At 43.2% G+C, this 20,661-nt stretch overlaps 1 protein-coding gene across 6 annotated transcripts in view; it reads left to right on the top strand.

Annotated features, from left to right (window-relative positions):
- The window catches only part of auts2a (activator of transcription and developmental regulator AUTS2 a), a 1,290,268-nt gene that overhangs the window by 1,205,446 nt on the left and 64,161 nt on the right, over positions 1-20,661 (top strand). For 2 of the 6 annotated variants that reach the window (XM_068010285.1, XM_068010287.1), the window contains exons 7-10: positions 2,637-3,270; positions 4,309-4,562; positions 8,696-8,910; positions 12,403-12,447. In XM_068010285.1, coding sequence (XP_067866386.1) covers positions 2,637-3,270; positions 4,309-4,562; positions 8,696-8,910; positions 12,403-12,447 — 1,148 coding nt within the window. Of the gene's footprint in view, positions 1-2,636; positions 3,271-4,308; positions 4,563-8,695; positions 8,932-12,402; positions 12,448-20,661 lie in introns of all 6 variants that reach the window. The other 4 variants (XM_068010284.1, XM_068010283.1, XM_068010282.1 and 1 more) reach the window with 4 other exon arrangements.

Genomic DNA, 20,661 nt, shown 5'->3' with positions numbered 1-20,661 from the left:
ATTTTATGCAGGGCGGTGGTGGCGAGAAACGGCCTGCCGACCCCAGGCCAATCAAGGCCCTTAAGTGGCCAATTAACTGCCACTTAAGGGCCTCCTCCCGCCACCGCGGGTATTTTACCTTTGGTGGTCGGATGGCAAAGGCCACAAGAACCCCGCCAGGCGGCCTTCTTGCGGGCTGGGTGGGTGGGTCCTCCTGATCAGGCACACTGTGCCCCATGGAGGGCCACCCTCGAAGCCCCAACACTGCCCCCCGACCAACCGGCCCCCTCCCCTTGCCTCGCCAGGGCACAAACGATTGTCCCCGGCGAGGCCCAAAAAACTTACCTGTGTTCCAGGGCTGTCTTTCCTGTTGTCTCTGATGGCTGGGTGTGTAGTCCCAGCAATGGCCACTGCTCCCGGTGGTGCTGCTGGGACTGAGAGCTGCCAGCCCGCTGACTGGCCGGCAGCTCCATTAGGGGGGACTTTCTGCCTCAAGGAGATGGACGTCCTGCCCAAGACCAGTTAAGAGCCTGGCGAGCAAAAAGCCCTGGCCTGGCTCCCCAGACCCAGTGGAAGCAGGCTCGCCACCGACTTTTCAGCCAGTGGACAGGGCCTCCCGCCCAACGTCAAATTCCAGCCGCAAACTGAGTGGGATAAAATCTGGTCTGTTCAGCTTAATTAGTCACTGCCTAAACCCATTGAGCCATTAGAGCCATTCAATATTTTTCACATGTTCTTCTAAATTAATGGACATTTGTTTCAAAATCACAAAGCAGATTCCACTAGTATCTTAAATATAGCATATACCTGACTTACAAATCAGATGACAGAGAAGGAAACATACCTGATACACAATGTTGATATGCAAACTAGAAATTCCTCACAGAAAGCTTTCTATTATAGTGATGTTAATTCTGTTCATCATTATTGTAAGTTATGCTCTTAAACAGTGTTTGGTTTTGGAACAGACCTATGTAGGTTCCTTTTATAACTTATTTCTGATTTTTTGCAACACTGGATATTTATGTGAACAAATGAATCTAGATAAAAAGAAATTTCTTACTATCAATAAAGAGGAATAAAAGCCTTCCTTGATTTAGCTATAAGCAGTTAACATATTCAGAATTTTTTTTTTTACTGGTAACATGTTTGTTATGATGATTAGTAACTGGTAGATGAATGTTAAAAATATCATACAACAAAATTACTTCTCATTAAATATTTTGAAGTGACGTATTTTCTGAAAACACTGAGAAGTGCAAGTTCTTAGATTATCCTGCTTAAAAGAATTTCCGAGTTGATTCAAACATTAGCAGAGGTGTGAAAGCAAGTTATCTGGTTGATCTCTCAATCAGGACAATGATGATCAACACAGGAAGTAGGGAGAGAAGATTTGAAAACATGTACAGCTAATATAAATGTTAAAAATAATTAGCATTCACTATTCTTTGTTGCTGTTACATTGCTGAGTGTTTATGCTCGAAAATTTATTTGTGTCCAGTGTCACTGTCCACTCCTGGAGGCAGACTCCATAGGGGGGAGTTTTATGCTCTCCCCTTAGCGGATTTGGAGGCATGGAGAGCATAAAATCGGGTGGGCTGGGGGGTGGGGGGGGGGGGGTGTTCCCGCTACCATTCCGCCTCCATCCCGCCTCTGTCAAAATTTAGTCTGGGACAGGAAGGCCTATGAATGGCCTTTCTGCCCTTCTGCCAACTGAGGCCCTTAACTGGGCAATTAATCTCCAATTAAGGGGCACATCTCACCACTGTCGCAGTTAGCTGTGTGGCGGGCAGCTCTGTCGCCGCACGGGAAGCACAGCACGAAAAAAAACATGCGAGCTGCTTCCCAGCTCCAAGGGTGGGGTAGGTCCCTTGTTAAAAGGCACAGTGCCTGAATGAGGGACCTGGCATTGGGAAAGGGGGTGGGGTGCCTGGTGAGAGCTACCCCTGTGCCCTTGCTAGCAACTTCCCTACAACCCTCTCCCCTGTGGCTCCCACCCCGCGGGATCCCTCCCGCCCTGACCTACCTGTGGCCTGGATCCAGCGCCTCGGGTAGGTGCTCCACTGGCAGCAGCCACTGCCTTTGCGGTGATGCTGATCAGTGGAAGAGCTGCCAGCCTCTGATTGGCCGGCAGCTGTCCAAGGGCGAGACTTCAGGCGACGGGGGTCCTTGATTTGGTGGAAGGCCCACCGCTATCCACTTAAGTGTTTGATTGGCACTAGATTCGCCGGGACTACTGGGCAGGAGGCGACATGGGGTTCTTGGCATCACCTTTTCTGTACATCAAGACCCCCGTCGCAAGTATAAAATCCTGGCCCTTGTCCCCTGTGAGCCAGATTATGCCTTTGTCTACCCAATAACAAAGCAAATGTAGTGAGTCTTTTGAGTTGAACAGAGAACCTTTTGTCACTGTACTCCGGGTGATGAGAGTATATCCTTTTGAGCTCCTTGTCCGGGATATCTAATGTAGCCTGCAGAAACAGTGATCAGTAATTCTGGCTATTGACCAGTGAGAGACAATCAGACAAAAATTACTCATTCTTGTCACAGTTGTCCTGACCAGAGCATATTCACTTTAACAATCAGAATGTACTGTAATGACCTGATACGCAATTGAAAAGATGCATTTTAATTTGCTATTTCTGTTCTCTCTACAGTTACTGACTTTAGTGTCAGCGCACTAACAACAAATGACACCCGAGAAGCAAGAGGACCAAATGTCCGCAAAATATCAGGGTTAGAACGAAGTCAGGAAAAAAGTCAAGAGGGCTCCAAAGACCAGCTCCTTCTGCCTGCTGTGGCTAAAGAGCCTGTTCCTCAGGCTCAGACCCCATCCCAGCCCCAGCCCCAGCCCCAGCCCCAACCCCAACCCCAACCCCAATCCCAAACCCAACCCCAGTCCCAGTCCAAACTCTGCTCTCCAATTCCTGTGCAGGCCCAGCTTACTCAGCTACTGCCCCAGCCACAGCCAAAGGCTCTGCCGCAATCCCAGGGTCAAGCCCAACCACAATCCCAATCTTTACTTCCATCCCAACTTCTAATTCCATCTCAACCCCAACCTGTACCTTTACCCCAAACTGTACCTCTACTCCAACCTCAACCTCAACCCACAACTCAGCCTCAAGCTCAAGCCCAGGCTCAGACTCCTCAGCATCAGCCTCAGCCTCAACCTCAGTCACCTTCTCCTGCACAGCCAGTTGTTCAAAGTCAGCTTCCATCTCGGCCAACATCTCGGAGCCTCCCACAATCTCTGTCTGTGTACAGCAGCAGCCTGAGTCTAAACAGCATAAGGTGAGTAATTCAGATTGTTTATAACTCTTCATATGTATTTGGAAGATAGTAAGTTACCCGTGAGCAGTGAGAACATTTACTTAACCAAGCATTTGTACTAATTTCTAACTTGAACTCAGTTTATACTTGGGTTAATTATAATCGAATACATGAATTACAATAGTAGGTGCTGTTTGAATTGGGTGGAGTTGGTGCCTAACAGCCGCAGACCATTATACACAAAGATGATGGTATCTGATGCAACATAAATGCGGGCAAAAATGAATGTGATTTCAAATTTAAATAAAGTTTGCATGATAATTTGATAGATACAAATTTATATATATACCATTTTGTATCCAGTCAAAAATTCAAATTTGGGCCTTACAGTTTAATGAAACTGTAAGCTTGATAGGTGAAATATCAAATGATAGGTGACATATTAAATGCTATGTAAGCAACTTTATTCCCTTAATTTTGCCTGCTCTTCTCCTAACTCATGGGCCATTGTTTCAAGAAGCCAATCTAGATGTGTTAATGATCGGCTAACTGATGGCAGTCACCAGTGGAAGACAGTGTAACCAAGCCTGATTATAACATCGGGACACTTTCCAGCAGATATCACTGGTTAGCAATCAGGAGTGGGAAATCTGGCTGACATGCTAAATTGTCAGACACTTGGGATCCTCCTAAATCTTCAATTGGTTATCATGTCTTTCAGTCTATGAAGATATGGGCTCATGTCTCATTAGACACTCCAGTTGTGGCAGCAACTCCCCTTGAAATGCAACATTGCACTTGTGATTCCGTTACTAATTCAAAAATGTTGCACAATTATTTTAATGTACATGGTTCACAGTGATAAGGAAAGGAGAGAGTCATCCTTCCCCTATTATCTCCCAGAGCCCCAGACATTAATAAAAGTGCGGGATCAATAAATTGTAAATGAGATTGTATGTGTTGGTAATGCTGTTAGATGCCAGTATTAAGTAAAAGTTGTTCGTGAAGCTGGTTTATGAATCTCATTGTGCTTTTTGCTTCTCCCTCTCTCTTTCTCAGCAGCAGCAGAAGCAGCACTCCAGTCAAACCTCCAGCTCCTCCAGCACACATTTCCCATCATCCTTCCACTCCAAGTTTTTCATTGGCCTTAGCAGCCCACAATACTTCACATACTTTTACGCCTAGTATACAGCCTGCAAACCATTCGCATCATCCCACTATGTTTGCCCCCCATTCAGCTCTACCGCCACCTCCTCCACTAACGTCAAGTGCACTTCAGGTTCCAGGACACCCTGCTGGTGCCGGGTATTCAGGTCAGTGACACACTTCCCAGCAAACCCATTTCAATTGTGTTGATGTGTTAAAAAGATTTTGTTCTTTTTTTTTTTGTCCATACCATTCCTGTCATTGCTATCCGTGAACATCCAAACAAAGGAACAGAGCAGTAGAAATTCACTGGATTATCAACCCCTTAAATCCTATGTACAGTGTAGGAGTAGATACAGGTGTAGTCATATCGTTACTGTACAAATTTGCCATATCTTGAAGAGTGTGAATTGCATTGTGTGCCGACCTGATCCAATGATGACTTTTATAAACCTCATTATTTTTCCATGACTGGTTGTTTTATTTTGTTCTGCAGTTAGTCCGCATAAATTGGGTGTTAGGTTGTATAAATCAGTCAGAAAGCTTGCACACCACCACGACAACTTCTATTTATGTAACGCCTTTAATGTAATAAAATGTCCCAAGGCACTTCACAGGAGCAATACAGAACAAAGTAGGACACTGAGTCACATAAGGAGGTATTAGGGCAGATGCCCAAAATCTTGGGTTTTAATGAGTGTCATAAAGGAGGAAAGTGTGGTGGAGAGACCTTAGGAAGGGTAGACCTGAGCTTAGAGCCAAGGCAGATGAATACATGGCCACCAATGATGAAGTGATCAAAGTCAGGGATGCTCAAGAGGCCAAAATTAGAGGAGTGAAGATCAAATCTTGTTTAGATGCAGTATAGTGACTCAAGGCAATGTGGGTTTGGTTTTTCAGCTTATGGAAATTGGGAGAAATTTTTGACCACGAAAAAGGTGTTAGCACCAATGGGAATCGGGGAGAAAACTCTCCGCTGGTTGGAGTCATACCTAGCTCAAAGGAACATGATTGTGGTTGTTGGAGGTCACTCATCTCAGCTCCAGGTCATCACTGCAGGAGTTCCTCAGGGTAGTCTCCTAGGGCCCAACTATCTTCAGCTGCTTCATCAATGACCTTCCTTCAATCATAAGGTCAGATGTGGGGATGTTCACTGATGATTGCACAATGTTCAGCACAATTTGCGACTGCTCAGATACTGAAGAAGTCCGTGGAGAACTGCAGCAAGACCTAGACAATATCCAGGCTTGGGCTAATAACTGGCAAGTAACATTCGCACCACACACGTACCAATAAGAGGGAATCTAACCGTCTCCCCTTGACATTCAATGGCATTATGATCAATGAATCCCCCACAATCAACATCCTGGGGGTTACCATTGACCAGAAACTAAACTGGAGTAGCCATATAAATGCCCTGGCTACAGAGCATGTCAGAGGCTAGGAATCCTGCAGTGAGTAACTCACCTCCTGACTCCCCAAAGCCTGTCCACCATCTACAAGACGCAGGTCTGGAATGTGATGGAATACTCTCCACTTAGAACATAGAACAGTACAGCACAGTACAGGCCCTTCAGCCTACGATGTTGTGCCGACCCTTTAACCTACTCTAAGATCAAACTACCTACATACCCTTCATTCTAATAGAACTGTTTGGATTGGTGCAGCTGCAACATCCAGGACAAAGCAGCCCACTTGATTGGCACCCCATCCACAAACATTCACTCCCTCCACCACCGACGCACAGTGGCAGCAGTGTGCATCATCTACAAGATGCACTGCAGCAACGCATCAAGGCTCCTTTGACAGCACCTTCCAAATCCGTGACCTCAACCACCTAGAAGGACAACTGGAGCAGATGCATGGGAACACCACCTACCTGCAAGTTCCCCTCCAAGCCCTACGCCATCCTGACTTGACAATAAATCGCCATCCCTTCACTGTCGCTGGGTCAAAATCCTGGAACTCCCTTCCTAACAGCACTGTGACCAGCAGTTCAAGAAGGTGGCTAGCCACTGTCCGAGCCAGCAACGCCCACATCCCATGAACGAATAAAAAAAGACTTAGTTTGGAAGGAGTCCGCAGAAATCAAAACTAACCTTTCCATGAATAATCAGGTGGATTGGACATGGAAAATGCTGCTTCTTTGGGCAGAATTTTTGTGGCTGCAGGGTGGTGAGACTGGAGGCGAGGCAGCCGGTATTTAATCGGGGAGCTGCGTTGGGCTGACTCCCCGATTAATTCCCGCTACCGGACAGCCTGTCTGCTTATTTAAGGCTCCTATTAGGGTCCATTTAGAGCGCTCACTGGCATTCTGCTGCTGGCGGACCAGCCACATCTCCCCCCTCATCCTTGCGGATGCTGTCGGCTTAATGGAGGTGCAATCCGGGGAGCCATCGGCTCCAAAGGCTTCATCCCCTGAGGAGGGGGCCACTGGCAACAAAGGTCACACATGCAGCGCAGTGCTGGCACAGGAGGGGTTCGCCCACTGATCGGAGGGGCCGGCCTGCTTCACCTCTCTAAAATATTTAATTATATTTATGCCTCCTGTGATTCGGCTGGCAGCATCAGGTGACCGCCTGCCTTCCTTCATTGGACAGCAAGCTTGAAGGCAGCCAATTAGGAGGCTGCCTCTGGGAAAATAGCTTCCCTCGTCTGTATCCCAGCAAGCGTGGGCTCGGGACCCCCATTTGGTCCAGACATTGGTGTCCCAGAGCCCAGTAGGAGAATCCTGCCCTTTGTGTTCAACAGTTGTTACCTTACAGCTAAGTCATCCCTTTCACAGCTTCTTTATTTATTGTCAATGCCTGGGAACCAGAATTTTCCAGCTGGTCTCCAGGCCCCCTGCAAGCTGCCTCCTGGTGGCAGAATGGGGGGCCAATACTCTCGGTAGGCTTTAAGTTCTCCCTGCCTGGATTCAGCAGTTCCCCCTCCACACTGGTGGTCCAGCTGCTGAGAAGATTTTTATATTTAACATTTTAAAATTTAAGAGAGAGGGGGAGTCCATCTTGAGGCCCCTATCTTTCACCTGAAAAGGCAGCCTGCTATGTCTTCTGAGCTGGAGGGCTTCAGATTGGCCCTCCACCTTCAAGAGCCCGCCCATTGTTTTTGGACGACAAGCCTGCCCTGTGATGACTAATTGGACAATTCGGGGAAGACCATTGCGTAATTCCCACACAGTGCGTCCTTCTGACCCCCATTTGACCCTGTTGTTGGGGTTCCGAAGCCCAGGGGGAAATTATTTTCCTGGTGTATGCCAGCATTGAGGGGAGGGGGGGGAAATGGACCTGATTGCACTTTGGGCAGGGGAGGTTGGAGGGTGGGGGGGACAGGTGGTTTCCCACATATGCCAACATTAGTCTTCAATTTCCTCTGATACCACCAATTTTGATGTTTTGTGATCTGGTTCCTGGAAGTATATTTTTAGTCCCAATTTTAACCTAACCCAGCCAGCAGAAACGGGGCTGGATCAATCAGATGCACATTGTACAGCCCAGCACTATACAGGCTGTCTGCTTTTCCATTACAACTGTGATGGCAAAATGTATATACAGGATTTTCCCATTGTAAAACATTTACCTGCTGCATCCTGTTAAGAATGCTTACATTGGAAATTGCCATTAGAAATGTCACAAAAACTGTCCCAGAAAGTAATATTTGTGGACAGGATGTGCGAGCCATATGCAGGATTTGTAAATATGTGCAGACATTTTCACTTTCTGATATCTGCTGATATATGCAATATGTGTATACAATATTGAGTTGCAACTTTGTGACAGCTCTGAGGTTTTCTCTACGAATGTGTTGCTGAGTCTCATCATTATATGATCTTAACTGAATTGCAGTTTATGGAGCATTTTATTTTTTTATTTAGAGATACAGCCCTTCGGCCCACCGAGTCTATGCCGACCATCAACCACCCATTTATACTAATCCTACACTAATCCCATATTCCTACCACATCTCCACCTTCCCTATATTCCCCTACCACCTACCTATACTGGGGGCAATTTATAATGGCCAATTTACCCATCAACCTGCAAGTCTTTGGCTGTGGGAGGAAACCGGAGCACCCGGCGAAAACCCACGCAGTCACAGGGAGAACTTGCAAACTCCGCACAGGCAGTACCTAGAATTGAACCCGTGTCGCTGGAGCTGTGAGGCTGCGGTGCTAACCACTGCGCCACTGTGCTGCCCATTTGATAATAGTCTGCAGGATATTTCCATCCATTCTGTGTATTATAAATTGTGGCATTTGAGCAGTGCATGACTCTTCACAATGTTTATCTGTCTCCTGCAGAACAAGAACTTCTACGGCAAGAGCTGAACACTCGATTTTTGGCCTCTCAAAGCGCCGACCGAGGGGCCTCTCTGGGACCACCACCCTACATGCGAGCGGAGTTCCACCAGCATCAACACCAGCATACCCATCAGCACACTCATCAGCACACGTTTGCGCCGTTTCCGCACACCATCCCACCAACAGCTATTATGCCAACTCCTGCACCACCCATGGTGCGTACCCAAGGCAGAAATGTGAGGATAAGTAGAACACAACAACTCTATTCCCCTTATATCGCTTGTGCTATTCTGATCCTTGTGAACCACCGTAACTATTTGTCAGCAGAGTCAAAACTATTTGTACCAACGATTTTGTATGCAATTAGTAGCCAATCTTGATAATTGAGCCATAAGTACTTTGTTTCCTTTATGCTAATTAGAGCAATTTATAACGAGAGGCTCATTTCCAGCTTTCTTCAAATACTTGTGTAATTGTGAATTTAAGACCACGGGGTAATTGTCTGCCTGTGCATCTGGCAGGGAACCTCAGCTACTTTTAGTGCATATTGGAAATTTGGACATGAATTGCTCAAAGTTTTCTGAGCATTGGTTTTAAATGGTAGAAAAATCAGGTACGCAAATTTCCAGTATGTGCTTCTGGGAGATGGGATTCCCTAGCAGAAACAGATGTCATCGCAAACTTCTGGATTGCGATCAAGAAACCATTAATGCACTCAAACAAGGCACCCGATTGGACGATAGAAATAGAAACACATTTTGTGCAAAGTTTCAATAATGCATCCTCAATATCGTAAAAGATCTTTTTGTGCATTGGCCTAGCATCGTTGCCATAGCAGCAGTTGTATGCTGCCATACATTGTTACCCCTGTTTGCATCTTGAGTTCCTTTGCAAGACAACACAGAGCTTTTGTATGTAAAATGCCATGAATTCTCTGCATTTGAAGAATTGCAATGTATCTTGGTTCTGGACTTGAAGAGATGAGAGTGGCAGCTGAGTGGGATGGCTGCAGCTCGAACTTCACAAGGACCCAGTTATGAGTTTGATTTCACATAACATGACACTCACATTTGCCTTCTGTGGTGCTTGTGAATTCGGTGAGTTCATACCTGCTTGGGCTAATGGACAGGAAATGCATAAAGCTGGCATAGCTGTCTCACAAAGACAATGTTGACAGTGATCATAAAGAGGTTTGTGCTCAAAATGAAGAGCCTTATTTGGTTACTCTTACTGAGACAACCTTATACATGGGTTATATTTCACCACATAAATGAGAGTATAATTATTAGTAGAGCTCCAAAGTGTCTTTCAGAGAAGCTGTGCTTTGAATCTCAGCTTTAATTTCTGTTTGCATTCTGCCCTTTTCTGTGGCTGAATAAGGCCATTTCTCAGCCAAGCCAGACTGTCTGGTGAAGTGACTGAGCTCAGGAGGTGAAGAAAAGCATGAGGAATACCAGAAAGCTCATCTCTGGGCCGCTATAGGGATGTATTGATGGAAATCATTGGCTTCCAGATTACTTTTGAAGTGGAAGGCAGGGAAGAGGGATAAAATGGGGGTTGCGATAATTGTAGGGCAATGGTAAATCTCCCTGCCCCATTTCTCTTCATTATTTGCCGCTATGCTCAAGGAGCTCAGGCTATACAGTGGAGGAAAGTTCAGCCTGTTATTCGTTCATTGCATGTTGTTGGTCAGCTTGGCTCAGTTGATAACACTTTCACTTCTGAGTCAGAAGGTTGTAGGTTCAAGCCACACTCCAGGATTGAGCATGTAATCTAGGCTATAATATGGAGAAATGCTGCATTTTTGGGGCGTGCTATCTTTTGAATAGTACATTAACCTGAAGCTTCATCTGTCTATGATGGAGAGTTCTCCCGGTGCCCTGGCCAGCATTCTGCTGACAGCCAACACCATCTATACCAGTTTAACTGGTCACTTTACTCAATGCTGCTTGCCAGATCTTGCTTAGTGCAAATTGGCTGCCACAATGGCTTAAAAATGGAAGTAACTGTACTTCAGTAGTAATTAATTAAGCATGAAACACTTTGGGACATCCTGGAGATGTGATAAGATATATATAAATGCAAATTTGTTCATTTCTAAAATAAAAGTGAGATCCATGCAGCGTTTCAGTAATATATTTGGTTTGGAGCCTTCATTGTAAATAGGGTCCCATTCAATTCATTTTTAAACCTTTATTTAGCCTGTTTTTAATAATGTTGTGTTTATGGCAGCTCATCGTTGGTTTTACAGATACAAGAATAGCAATAAGCATGCCTCTTGCAGAGACTTAGTCCAAATAATTGTCATTATATACTTTATTCAGCTTTTCCTTCATGGTGAAGAGCATTTGTATTTATTACAGTTTTGAAGACACTGTCCCTTTCTGTTTGACTAAAAGGGTGAATTGTTAAAAAGGAAAAATTTCAGAGCCTGAAATTTGACATGTTTTTTGTGAGGCTGCAGAAATGTAAGCAGATTGAATCCACTAAAATGTATAGGTTATATTGGTCACTAGTTATTTGGAGCACTGTAATTTTTTTTAAACAACCTACACAGAACCCATTGAGAAGGTCAGTAACATGTGGATGGTTAATTTGGGACAGATGAAGAAAAACGAATGCAGTCTCTTTGAGAAAGCAGTTTCAGTTTTGAACCTGAAATCCTACACATTTATGTGGAAGTTAAATTCCTACCCAGTTTGACATCTTTATGTAGCGTTACCATGTTAACCCCTTGGATTGCAGGATATTCTCCTTAGCTTTGACGGAGTCAGCCTGATCTTCCTCATGATGCTTTGAAGCTGAAAATATGTTGATCTGAATGTTAATGAATTTTTACACCGTGATTATATAATCTGAAAATTCCTGGGTCTTTTTTTTCTTAGCATCATCCAACTCCTGACTGTAATTTTGTCACATATAAGAGCGATATTCTGTTAAAAACAAACTGCATGGAATGGTGGAGCATCATACTGCCCAGGGAATGGTGGGACCTGGATTCACACCCTGCGATTTCCCATGCAGTGAGCTATTTCTGTATCTCTGCCTTGCTGTTGAGGAGGATAGAGGGAGTGACAGAAAACTAGACACTGTCTTTGAGGGAGAGGAAATGACGAGGGCATGTCATCTAAAAGAAGAAACTTCTAGAAGCCAGACCAAGAATGGGACTGTTGGAGGCATGAAAGAAGTTTACTTACTTGGCCAAATTGTAGTGAGGAGATCATGAAGTGAACATGGGAAGAGGAGAAATAAAAAACCTCCCATTCCCTCCAAAAAAATAAATGCTATGGCCTTGGTTTCTTACTTTGCATTCGCCAGCCTGAGATTTTCTGCCCATTATAGTGAATAGACAAAAAGTTGTACACTGGCGAGCACAGAAGCAAGAATACCCCAGGTTACATATCAATAGTACCCTTGAACGTACTATGTCTTTAATATTTTTTAACAGAAGTTTGATGTAAAATCTTGTGAAATACAGAATTTGCACAGTGCCGACTATGGATCTGTTAAAATATATAAACCAAGACAGCATGTTAACCATGAGCTTGATTTATTTTATTTCATGTGGGTTATAATATCTGACACTTGTAGCTCCAGTTCAGTGTGTCACATTGTTTTTAAACAGCACACTTGAGTAGCCATGGCAACGGGAACGAATCTGTGTTAACACACCATAACTTGTTTTACGTGCTTTGATTCCTTTGCAGTTTGACAAATACCCAACAAAAGTTGATCCCTTCTACCGACACAGTGTGAGTGAACTCACCATTACACCAAGCTTGCTCCAGCCGTGGACAAACCTTGAAGCACTGTGTTAATTCAAGCATTAGTGTGATAACTTGAGCTTTATATTTAATGCATGAGCACCCCAAAATGTAAAAGAAAATCAAGCTATTAGCGGGCAGCTGTTTTGTAGCAATGGCCTGCGTGCATGTACTCTGTTTTTAATACTTCCAGTGCAGTCTAAATGTGCCAAAAGTAGATTGCAAGTTGGCATAAATGCACTGTTTCCATTTAAGCTGCAGCATGAAGTCATGCCAGTTACAAGCACTGAGACTAGCTAGGTTAACAAACCACAACTTTCTGGTGAGGCAAAATACTTGTTATACTGTTCTTGTCCATAATGTATTTTTGGCCTTTCAGCACTTATTGCAGTTTGGAGTTGAATGAGAGGATATTGAGGGAAACACTTTGTACAAAACATTCAGTTTCAGTGTGCTTGGTGAATTCTGTGTGGAAGTTACTGCTTAATGCTATTTTTTGTAGATTATCCTTTCTTCGCCCTCTCAGGCCGCCTAATATCACATGGCATAGCCTATCTGAGACCATGGAGAACAGACATGAGCCTGGTATCTGACAGTGTCTCTCTATACCAGACCATAACGGGACATGAGAGACTGCTTCTGCTGTGGCGGGGTAGTTGGAGGAGAGGATAATGTTGTCTGATTTTATTTAGTTTTGCTTTCTCCGCTCCCTTTTTATAGAAAAGTATCTTACTCAGGTCTGACAGAGCTCAGACCCAGAACACATTGTGCGCAGTCTGGCATCCATTTCTATTAATAGCTACTTTTCTGGCTTGTTTCATCAGTAAAGCCATCAGACATGTGTCAATTGAGGCTTTCAGAGATGCAACTCCTTGCAGATGCTAGTGATACTCTGCCCTCTAATTCGAGTGTTGTCACTGAATGGTGAATCAGTATATTGTGTGAAGCCACAGACTCTGCCGTCTGGCTTTTATTTCCTCTGTCATTGAAGTTTCCTCTTATGTCTTTCTCGTGTCTCAAGTGAGCCAGACAAATTTAACTTGCCAGAAGTCAAATAAACACTTGAGGTAGATTCTGGGATGATATATTCTTAATATACTATTTATGTTTAACCCTTTGATTACCAGCTAATTCAGGGAATTCTGTGCTCCTCAGATCAACCAATTGAAGATTTCACTATATGCACAGTGGAATAAACGCTAATATTCCAGCAATTCTTTTAGAGATCACCGATATTGATCTCCATTATTAATATAAACACTTAAATAAAAACTCTTCAAAACTCTCAGCTGTGCAGACCAGGAAGGTCCCAGGTTTGATCTCTGGTCTGTGCAGAGTTTGTTAATCTCAGCAGGGTGAATGTAGATGCAATAACTCAGTCGTCCTGGATTACGGAGCATTCCTGCTCCAGTGTCCAGCCAACAGCCTCTGCTGGAAATTCATAGGTCTTGATGTCGGTTGACTACAGCATCAGGCTTGGCTGCACTACAGAAGGGTAGGATTTCCTCAGAAAGGAGCACCATTCTCTCGAGCAGCTCCTGCAGTGCTGCAATGCTGTACTTTCGATGGTTGCATTTTGTCATCTTGTTCTGCCGTTCTGCCTTTGGGTATTATGACAACTTGAAGGCACCAGTAGCTCTTTAAAAGCTGCTGGTGCCTGAAGATGTGGACCTTTGCTTTGCATGTTATGCAAAGGAGCTGATCTCATATAGAGCTACCGGTGCCTGCAGCATCCAAACAGCGATACCCCTACTTCTAGAATACCAGGACCATATCATCAGCCCCAGACGCTACTTGAACTTAATTAATAGTGACTAAAAGCAGAGTCAAGGTAGAGCTGTTTTAGGTCAGGGCCAACAGAAAATATCTTTTTAATGGAACATTGAATACAGACTGGAATGAAAAAATATATGACTTGTCCAAAATGGATACAACTCATTTTTTGAAGATCAGTAAGTGACCAAAAATTAAAATGGAGAGAAAAACAAAACAAAAAAATTGGGAACCACTTGATAGCCCGATAAAAAATTGCCAAATTTGAATCTGTGGTCTTAGCATTGCAGTAATTGGACTGGCAAATAAGGCCAACACTTATATGGAAATTGATCTCATTAAGTGTATGCTTGATTTGGAAGAAAGCAAACTTTTATACAACCAAAAGGCTGAAGCGACCTGGCTGAGTGGATAAGTGGACCACCTGAGCTATACAGACCAGGAAAATCGCAGATTTCATCCCCAGTTCCTGCTGAGTTGGCCGTTGGATCTCTATGATTTAGCCAGTGGGCTAAGAAGAGGAAAATAGGGTGTGGTTCTTTCTGCAGATTGTTGTTTAGTGATTCTGCTGGTAATAATGTGTGGGCTGTTAGGTGAGAGAAAGATTAGGTTCCACTGCATTGACTTCCATAATTGAATTACCTGCCGACACTTACTCAAGGCTCATACATGATGCTTAGCCGGTTGAATGAAGGACTGGAGGAATGCTGACGCCTGTGGAACTGGGCCTTGGCATATGGCAATGGCTTCAGGCAAGGCGGAGAGAACACTGGAGAACACACTTTTCAATGCACGTGATCTGACATGTATGCACCTATGTCATCAAGTAAATCTGCTAAAGCCTATTAATGTATGTGGCCTGTTATAAGCCCTCAAAGGATACTGGCCATCATTTTTGAAAGTTAACAAATGGTGAATTGGCAAAAAGCATCAAGGAACTCGGAGGTGTGATCCAAAATAGAGGCCTGGCGCGTTAAAGGTCATTAGTTACTTTTAAAATTTATTTTTTCCAAGGCCATCCTCATTTGTAAAGACCACTATTACAAAACATTTTCAAGCATTGTTTTGTCCTGAGTGAAGTCGCAAAGTTAGCTTAAATCATTGCAAATAAAGTATTTTTGGAGTAAGTTCTCAAGTAAGTGAGGTTGATGTCTTGCCTCCTTATCCCTTATGCAGCAAGAAGCTTGTGATTATAAGATAACAGCAAGGATTTAATCCCAAGAAATGCATACTTTCAGGAAGATCATGATGGGACATCAGGATAATTAATGGATCAAGATAATTACTGTCCTGTACAAAAAAAGAAATGATGAATTCATACTGAAGCTAAAGGATGGAAAATTGTATAATAACATCAGCTTAACTTTGGATTGTCTATTTGCACCAGAGCCAATTGAAATTGAGAGCAGGCAGAGGAGGATTTCGAGTACAACTTCAATGCACCACCTGCTGCTCATCACTGAGTGCATTATGGATTTTAATTCACACCAGAGCTTTTCCTTAAGAAACTGCATCCTTTCCAATGATTTAAACAGCCTGGATATCAAAGGCACATGAAAATTCTCTTGAACTAATCTCAACAGTCAGAAATGTAAAGGCTACAATCTATTAAATATACTTGGAGGGACTGAATCCAATCAAGCTAACATTTTTACTTGCATTCCTACACAGCTTCTGGCAACAAAATTAAACTTCGTGATCACTGAAGTATTTGAAATGATTTGTTGAGTAAAACTGATAGCTTTGAACTGAGGCTTAAGGAACCTCTGGAAAGCAATAGGTATCCTTTATTAACACACGTGGATTTGGTGATTATTTAGTTTGGATGCTGAAGTGCAGGATTTTGGAAACCCAACGATAACGTTTTGACAAAACGAGCACTCTTCATATCCATTCTGCTGCTTGTAGCAAGACTGGACGTTTTCTTTTTGGATTGAGAAAGGTAAAGCACAGTTTAAGGAATAGGGGCAAAGATACAAATAGTGAAATAAGAACAGAAATTGCTGTAAAGACACAGTTGGTCAGTGGTCACCTGTAAAGAGGAAAAACAGGTTAATGTTTTCTGCCTGTATGGGTCATCAGAACTCTTTTTAAAAGATGCAATCAGTGGTTAGGGGACACCAAGCTTGGGTTTTAAAAGAAAGACTGAGGCAGTTAAGGACTTCCAGGTTTAGAAGCTCTGGGGAATGAGTGGGCCAGGGGAGGAGGATAGTATGGTGAGGCTCGATGAGCACACAGGGAGGATTATGCCCATAAGTTGCTAATAATGACAACAACAGCCTGGAACTGTCCAGGCTATGACAGGTGTTAGACAGAAAAGAAAATGACAGTTGAATTAGGGTCTACCTCAGCTATCAAAAGGGGTATGGTCTCTTTCATTCAGTATAGACCTGATTGGAACCCCATTTCTGTAAATAGGGTTGTTGTATGCCTGAGCTCACACTTAACAGACAGTGCTTCAAGGGTTTTGGATCATCGTTGCGAGCTGCTCTTTGACTGTGCTGCGAGCATTGGTATTCGCACAGTAGAGCTGCTTTTCCACTTCATTTTCAAATCTCTTGCATCTAAAGCTTTGCTTGGTCATTGGTCTGCTTCCATGCAATGCACACAGTCTGATAAGTTGCTGTTCAGCTGCAGAGCTTAAAAGTAGTAACAAAATGCACGTTAGCCGTGAGGTGAGGATGGATAACTGTGTAGAACGTTTACGAGCCAGTGCTTTCAAACAGAGACTCACCTTCCACGTCTGTAGGTGACTCATAGAATAAGATAGAAAGGAACATTTTACAGAATCCAGAACCTTCCTGCCTTTGCGCAGATTAAACCATTTAAAACATTTTTCACTGTACAGGTGACCCCCTCCACCCACCCCCCGGGCCGACCTTATGTATCTGAACTCCGGAGAATGAATGCATTTTTAGAATGGAACTCAGGAGAGGTGAGATGTCCTTCCCCCACAGGCTTGCACATTTTCCAGTCTCCAGATAAGCAGAGATTGCCTTGCTGAAACTTTCTGTTCAAGCCTATTATGCCTTGGAAAATCTCCAAATACATGAAAATTCACAATTTTTTTTTTATATATAGTGTTTTTCTTTTATGAAATTCTAATATTTTTCAAGTACTAAACACCTATGTCTACTGGGATGGGGGCAAGACTGGGGGTGGGTGGGCTGGTTTCCCAGCAGATTGGAAGGAGGGGGAGCAGTGACAGGGCTACCCGCTCACAAGCAGCAGCTAGCCAATTCAGCTTGTTAAAGGCCTATTAAAGCCTATTGTTGGAGGCCAGCTGGAATTTTCCAGTCAACCTCCAGGTCCCTAGAGACATCAGGGAACAGCGTAGCTACCTGGAGGTGGCAGACAGGAGTGCCAGTGCTCCGGGCAGGTTTCAAGGCCTTCTCTGCCTGCTTGGCTTCAGCTGTAGCTGCAAGTCACCCTATGAAGGGGTTCCCCATCCACAACGTTGTCCTGACTGCTAAGGGCTTTTTTAAATTTTGAAGTTAAAAAGTTGTAGAGGGTGCCTCCATCTTGGAGTGCCCTTGCTCTCTTCTGCCTGAAAAGGCAGTCTGCTGCTTCTTCAGTGCTGCAGGGCCTCCTATTCGCCCTCCAGATTTGAGAGCCCGCTCACCCTCCTTAATTGGATGTAAGCCCACCCTCTGGCCACTAATTGGCCAATTCGGGGAAAATTGCAGCTGGGTGACTGTTCCCCACACAGTCCATAAATTCTGACTCCACTTTGACCCAGGTGGCAGGGTCCCAAAGCCTGTGGGAAAAAATTCTGCCCATCAAATCAATCATGACAGAAATTTACCTTTTGCCTGTAATTAAATGAATCCTTGAGGAGATTACTGGAAGTATTCCTACTTAAGGTGGGAAGATTCACACAGTGTAGAACATGACATTCAACTGCAAGCACTGATCAGTACTTTGCAGCAGCAGATTAGTATGGATTGAGGCTTCTATATAAAAAAAAAAGGTAGTCACCTTATTTCATCCGTAGTTTCCTGAATGTTACTTTGTGAAAAGTAGTGAAATTCATGAAGGAATAAAAACAAACTGTGGCCATCACAAAATGCCATAGGTGATTTATGAGGTCGTAGCATGGTGCTTTAATCAGCTGAAGGCTTGCAGCTTACATTCAGAAATAGGAGCAAAAGGGAATACTGTATCTGGTCAGAACAAAGCTATTAAAAAGGTCAACAATATTGACTGGACCCTGGGTTCCTGAGATGACATCTGTTAGAAATTAAGGGAATATCCAGTTTCAGTGTTATTGATGGAGGATTATTTTCACTAAAGTCAATTTAGAAGTTGCTTATGCAATATATAGTACTCAGTTAGTTTTGTTTAGCATAACTTTAGATGCTATTCAACAGAAACTATGTATCCCATACTTCATGTGACTGTAAGCCTCAGCAAACTCCAAGTAAGTTAGTGTAAGATGTCCTCACTGTCTGTAGTCAAGAATTGCTTTATTTGAGAGCAGTCATAATATTTTATTTAATTCAGTTACTACTTCTAAGCTTAATGCTCCATGACAATAATCAGTAACAGCCATGCATTTTCTTTGCTGCTATTGCTGCTTTCCATTACGCTGGATCTATCTGCAGCATACATAACCTCCACAAACTGGGATTTGTTCTCAAAGGTACTTGGGCCTTGGATTAATGATTTAAAACCAGTGCTGTTCATTGAATCAGAGTAAACACCTCCAAGCTGAAAGCATACTCTGATGTGATCAGGGTTCAAAATTCCTAGTAGTCTTGTACTGCAATAATATTTGTTGTGTCCTCAAATTAGATGTAAAATCCAGTTGGTGAAGTGCAGAGATTATCTGAGAGAAGTTATTTGCCTCAGTTTCCAAATTGTCAAAATGTACAATACATTATTAATTTGCCATGTGAGCCACACCACTGGACAAATATCTGACTGAACTTGCTTCTATTTACATGGCTCAGATTCATTGCCCAACTATCAGATCTGATTGGTAGGTGGCCTCACTGACAATGAAAGAAACAAAACTGAATTGCTGTCCTAAAAATCCAAGAGGTTAAGGAAGTTTTTGAATAGTGTATATATGAGAAAGTGATCCGTTTTGAATAGTAAGTGGCATGATGTTTCTGGTTGAATTCCATGTATCTTACCTGTGATTCTACTTTTTTATGCCCAAGATATATATTCTAAGTGGCTGATCTCCATTGTCTTCTGTGAGAAAACACCGTGTGGAGACTGGTGTTTCCCCAAAGAGGAAGAAAGTACATCTCTGGGAAAAGCTGTCATCCATTTGTATACCTATTGGTGTCCAGAGGAAAAGTTATATTTGCAGGACCCTGGAGCAGGTCATCCCAGTGCCATCTCTTATACAATCCATGTGTAGTTTATTAAGTCTGAAGTCGATTACCATTCCATAGTCCCAACTCTCAGACATGATGTCCATACATTGTGTATAAGTGCTTTGTTAGGTGTGGTGCACATGGTAAAATCAAGGCACCAAAAAGCGCAGGTTGTCACACTCCTCATTAAAGCTATTGATTGCTGATAACGCTTGCATATTGTGTCTTTGCTTCTGGCAGGAAGTGATTGCACCAGTATTCTGTAAACTAAACACCCCAGGCTACAGATCCCTCAAGGCTGTTTTATCATATCTTTACCATGGGAACCCAAAACCAAATCTGAAGAGTAAATTTGATTGGAAGTTTTGATAATCTTTGGGAATTATGATCTATTAGAAGCTGTAAAGGAGTCTCAATGGCTGTGTTATTTGACCCATCTTTAGTTGGTGTGGGGAGCAGGTAATACAAGTGAGGTGCCTGATCTACAATGATAATTTTTTTTTATATAGCTTCTAATTGATTGTTGGTAAAATACTTGCACTGTGCTAAGTGGATAATTTCCTCTTAAGGATGTTATAAGCAAGTTTGAAAGCACAAAAGATAAGCAAGTGATTAATATTCATTCAATTGTGCAATGCATCGTCCTGTAAAAGGATTAGAATTGTTTCATAGTGGTGTGACTCCACAAAATGGCAGCAGATTATAGACCAATGTAAGCAAGGGTTTGAGAATAAAAGCTGACATTGCCATAGTTTAGTTTTGATGATCCTGGAGAAGTTTATGGCCAATGTGATGGTGCTGGTCCAACTGGAAGATGATATAGGGCAATAAATACAGATGAACAAAATTGAAGCTCATTCAAATTAGAGGGAGGATCCAGTTGGACAAAGCTAGTTGAGATTTTGCAGATTCCATTTGGATTTGATTTAATTGGCTCAAGTGTGTAGGTATGGAACACCATTCAAATGGAACTGTATTCCCATAAAAATATATTAATTCCCTCGAAGAACGCATGCCAAGGTTTCGATGTGAATAGCTTCATTGGCAGGGAGGGTGTGTGACAGCTTAGACAAACACAGAGCCTTTTTCAAGATTGCAATAT

This window comes from Heterodontus francisci, chromosome 30 (assembly GCF_036365525.1).
Source record: "Heterodontus francisci isolate sHetFra1 chromosome 30, sHetFra1.hap1, whole genome shotgun sequence".
Lineage (NCBI taxonomy): Eukaryota > Metazoa > Chordata > Chondrichthyes > Heterodontiformes > Heterodontidae > Heterodontus > Heterodontus francisci.
This window is presented reverse-complemented; position numbering and strand designations above follow the sequence as displayed.